Source organism: Alligator sinensis, unplaced genomic scaffold (assembly GCF_000455745.1).
Source record: "Alligator sinensis unplaced genomic scaffold, ASM45574v1 scaffold558_1, whole genome shotgun sequence".
Lineage (NCBI taxonomy): Eukaryota > Metazoa > Chordata > Crocodylia > Alligatoridae > Alligator > Alligator sinensis.
In genome coordinates, this window is record NW_005842792.1 from 144,243 (window position 1) to 149,341 (window position 5,099).

The 5,099-nt window shown below is 42.1% G+C and overlaps 1 protein-coding gene across 5 annotated transcripts in view; it reads left to right on the top strand.

The window, feature by feature from the left end:
- The window catches only part of EFCAB7 (EF-hand calcium binding domain 7), a 46,051-nt gene extending 41,471 nt beyond the window's left edge, over positions 1–4,580 (top strand). For all 5 annotated transcript variants that reach the window (XM_006035049.3, XM_025191182.1, XM_025191183.1 and 2 more), the window contains one exon: positions 2,431–4,580. In XM_006035049.3, the coding sequence (XP_006035111.1) occupies positions 2,431–2,505 (75 nt within the window). In that variant the 3' untranslated portion in view covers positions 2,506–4,580. The remainder of the gene's footprint in view (positions 1–2,430) is intronic.
- The last annotated feature ends 519 nt before the right edge of the window (positions 4,581–5,099 follow it).

Consider the following 5,099-nt stretch of genomic DNA (forward strand, 5'->3'; position numbering starts at 1 on the left):
TGTGTCCCTGCGTGTAACACTGCTGGGTCCTTCTTTGGTGCTCTGTGCCAGGATGGGGTGCAGGGCTGGAAGGAATAAGTCTGGGGGGATGGGCTGGGGGCAGGCAGCATGGTATGGGATGTGATCAGGGACATCAGAGTATCAGGGTAAGTAGGGGACTCATGGGGTAGGAGCAGCATGGTATAAAACCATTATTTCATTCAAGACAACTTTTTCTTGATAATTTGCAAACTTTTTACTGACAACCAAAATTTTTATTATAGTTGGTGTTAAACCATAAATGTAAACTTGGCCTTTGTCCAGGGTTTGAAAGAAGTGTTACATTTACATTATATAAAAAATGTGTCAGTAAATAAGTTCAGTCATTGGTAAAAGTTTGCAGGTTGTCAATAAAAAGAATTGTCTTGAGTTTGTTGGCTTAGCTTGGATATTAAATATCACTGAAGTCAGTTTCGCCTTTGTGTGTAACTAATTTCACTTCCTGATTTGGGATGTTACAGTGCTTAGGTTCAAAACCCTGTAGAGAAATGCTTATTTGTTTAAGAATCTCTATTTTCATTTTCATTTTTTCTATTAGTCCAGGATTTGTAAAAATATTCCTTATAAAATGCTCATTTGGGGCCGAATTTAGCTAGAGGGTGTCTCTTTAATCTGATGCATTCTGCTGAACATGAAGAACAGACTGTCCCTCAAGTAGTCACACAAAAATACTTGTATATACTGTCTCATTTGGACAACATGGCATGCTGCTGGTTGAGTTTTTAACATCTTAATTGATGGTTCAACAGCATTAAGTCTCTTGGCAATTCCAAAAGTTCTTAGAAAATGTTGAAATAAGCAGGCATGAAATCAAAAAAATCCCATATGATAAAGCTGGTATTAAGTTCATTAATTTAAGAAACAAGGCTGCTATGGAAATTATTAATTGTGTGGTATATCACTTTCAAACACAGGCCATTCAAATTATTTTATTTCATTGTTATCTAACTTACAGCACTGAGTTTTCAGTGAAGAATTGGTGCTTGGGCTGCTGCACGTTGAACACTGTTCAAATAAATACAGCTGTATGTGGATTTCAGGATCAGAGCCAATCCTAATACTGCTGCTGATAATATTCAGTCTGATATAAGGCCAGCCATGAAAGGTGTTTTTTAGTCTCGGTTTTCAGTGGAATCACTGGGCTGAAAGTCCTTTATAGCATCTTTCCTTTACTGTAGTTCAGTGCAGTATAAAATAAGAACTAGTAATTATTACAGAAGTTTAAATTTTTTATCCATTAGTTTTATCAATATGCATACTAGAACTGAAATAGTTAACACATCCAGATAGGACTTTAAGGGCCTTGTTACATGGTAATTTTGGGTGGCTTCTGGAGCTCTTACTTCCTGGCTTGTCTGCACATTAGCATGTTAAAGTGGGTTTAAGCACTCATTATGTAGCTCAAAGTTACACCACTCCAGGGCAGGATTATCTCTGATCCACACTACCCAGCTTCTGTTCCATTAAGGTGTGGCCACTCCCCACAGATATGCTGCCCATGTTGAAGTCCTCCAGTATCCCAGGATCTCTCACACCCCTACTCATAGAGCAGGGAGAAAAGCTGTCCTGGCTCACCAGCCCTCTAGTGGCAACTCACAGCTACAGCTCCTAGTCCTGCCCCAGCTTACCAGGATGCTAGTGGCAAGTCACAGCTGTGCAGGTGGGGTCCGTCTGAGAAGGATTCTAGAGCAGGGGCAGGCAATCCCTGGCACGGGTGTCAGAGTGTGGTATGCAAAGGCATTTTGCTTGACATGCACACCTTGGGTCAGATGGCGGGGAAGGAGCCAAGGCTGTACTGTCACAACAAAGATTGGGCCTGTACTGTCCACCCCTGGCATGCCAGCATTTTACAAGTTGAGGTTGCAGGAGTTTTTGGCACTCTACCCAAAAACATTGCCACCCCCTGTTCTAGACCAGAGGTTTTCAACCTTTTTGGATCAGTGTACCCCAGCAGCTGGGTGCGGAGCAGTGTACCCCTGGTCGCCAAGCGGGGGCAGGGGGTGTGGGTAGCATGCAGCTAGACACAGAGTGCGGGGGAGGTGGCATGTGGCTGGATGCAAAGTGGCAGCAGTCACTGCGTGCAAGCTTCCCCCACCCCCTGCAGCTGGCCGGGTGGGTGGCACCTGCGCAGCAGCGCAGGATGGTGCATGGCAGCACTTCGTCCCCACCCACCTGCACATACCCGCTAAGGCCTTCTCAAGTATCTCTGTTCTAGACTACGGGTGTGACTGCTCCAAGTCCCAGCTAGCACTAGCAGTAATTAACATGTGTGCGGCTCACTGTCTAAGGTGTAACAAGGCCCTAAGTCATGCTTGTATAATTCTGCAACAATTAAGGAAAGAATGATAAAAAGCAGTGTACGCACATTTTTTTTCTTCTTTTTACATACAGGTTTGTCAGCACGTGATGCCTTTGAATGAACAAGAAGAATGGATATATAATTGCACTCATTCTCTCTTACTTTAAATAGTTCTCTCTCAGAACTAATAGAACAAGAACTAAACCAGGATTTTTTGTGATGTATAGACCAATGAATTAATCTTGTTGACTTCAGAACGAAGATATGTGCAGATCAGTTGTTCCATATTTGTGCTTTGCTCCCATGATTTCAGCAGTTCAGGCCAATGAGTCATAAATCTACTTATTTACTCTTGACTTCACCCTTGGCTTATTGGGACTGCAAAGTCTAGCCACAAGCACTTCTGATTTAAGGGAACTAGAAATATAAACATTTTCATTTACATAAAGTGAGTATCTTTACTCTACTCTTCCTTGTGAAGAAAGTCTTGAGAGTGAGTAGGGATAAAATAATCACCTGGCCTGCATACTTCTGCAACAGAAGTGACCACATATGTACATATACTATTTTTTTATATGAAGAATGAATCATTAGTTTCTCAGCTTATTCTAAAGAATCATCTTACTACACCCTTCCACAAATACTTAGCAGGCTGTATGCATAATGGTAGATACATTAAGAAGGGCCAGAGTTGCAAGTGACTGGTTCTAAGATGTGCCTCAAAAACAACAAAGGTAGTGCTACCAGCAGCCTCTCCTCCTGCCAGCTGGACAGTCTTACAGTTTGCACCTTCCTCTTCCTCCTCTAGCACCATCCATCTAGATGCCCCACCACTAACGGATCTAATGTCAAAAAGCACACATTTGTTTTAAACACCTTACTCACTCTGGATGCCAACTTTGAGTTCTCTTCTCTTTTAAATCAGGCTTTGGAAAATCCAGTTTCTTCTTCAACATCTCTAAAACCTGTCCCTTACTCTTTCTTTGTGTCACTTTGCCACAGTGACGGGCTTTGGCCTTACCTTTTGCCTTGATTAATGTAACTGCCCACACACTGCCCTGTAGACATCAACCTTTCCTCACCTACCCAAAACACTGCAACCAAAATATTTCTTTTTAGATACCACCCCCTTGAATCCCTGGCATCCACACAGCTCATGTGACATGTACTCCACTCAGTGCTGAGGATCTCTATTTTCCTTTTATACCACCTGTTATATACTATGCTTTTTTTTCTCCTCCTTAAAGTTTCCTTTGTCTCCCTCTCTTAAGATAGACTTCATGCAGCTTCCTCTTCCATGTGTACCAGCTACCATCTCTTTCTCTTGTGGCCACCTACTTAAACCACACACTTACGCTGGCCTTTTCCCTGTCCCCGTGGGCAACTGGTGCCACCATAGACCAGTCAGCGACTGGGGGGGTTTCCCCCTGGCTGATCTTGCTGACCAGAGGTGGGGGCGGGGGGGTCCCCTAGTGGGCGATTGCTGCGGTCGATTACTGAAGCCACTTCCAGAAGTGGCTGCGGCTACCACTGGGCACTCCAGTCCCCGGCTGGTGCTTGCACTGGGGGCACCAGCGCTCCTGCTGGACCCCCCGCCCAGCCATGCTCACCACTTAGGGGGTGCACCAGTGCTCTCAGGGAGTGCACGTGCACCCCTGTGCACCCCCTACACATCACCACTGCCCCCACCTGAGCCTTATCTGTTTGTGTGGTGCTTACCTAATTGAAATCATTAGTTACTGATGGACCAAGACCTTATTTTCCTGGGTGTTTGCAAAGTGTCAGCTATAAAACTAGTATCACAGGAATGATCCTGTTTGTTTGTGGTAGTCTTGAAGTGGCATTGTTTATTTGAATATTTTAGTGCTGTATGCTTTACTATTAAAATGTCAAGCCTTTTTATATTTATTGTGTTGTCTCTGTTTCTGCTGTATATCCAGAAAGCAGAATCTATGCTATAAATACCACTGAACACTAATAAAAAATGTGGATTGCAATACATTTTTAATAAGGCAGAGGTAAAATACCACTACCAAGACAATACATTAATTTACTTTCATCTGTCTTAGTACTTTACGCCTAGAAATACTGTACATGAGCTATCCTTTGTAATTACAATGTACTGGATATGAAAGTTATTTTCCATTCAGAAAGGTAAATTGACATTTATACAAGCTGTATAAGATTTGAAGAAAACACATTAGTGTGAACATTTATTGAGAGGGGGCAATAATGGGAAATGGATATGCAATACCTGACAAGTTAATAAAGTAATTTTCTTTCTGCTGCATTTCAATCTCATGCTGGGAATGCTTTACTAAGGAGAAACTTATTAGGTAAAGTTCAGCCCTGTGGATTCATGGGGGTTTAAAGCACACACTTGTGGTTTTAATCCTGTATGGGGCTCTTTGCTTAGTCTGAAATTAAAAAATTGGTATTTTTCCTTGGTATTCTGTATTGCTAATAATTGATTTACACTTGCTCTGAATAATAAGCCACTTTTTTGTCTTTTACATTTAAGGAAACATTCTGGGTGTTAGGAATGCCTAAATAACATTTTCTGGGGAAAATGAACCTTTGTTTTGGTTTCTTAGGGGCAGATTAACTTATTGTCCCTAGCATAGACTGATATAAAGAAGCTGACTGTGACCCTCCTGAACCCTCAGGAAAAGTTGAAAGAGAAGTAGTAAAATGTTTAGTTTGTTTCAGTTTATTAGTAAAGCAGACCCGACATTAAATGGAAATACAGCAGAGAGAAAAT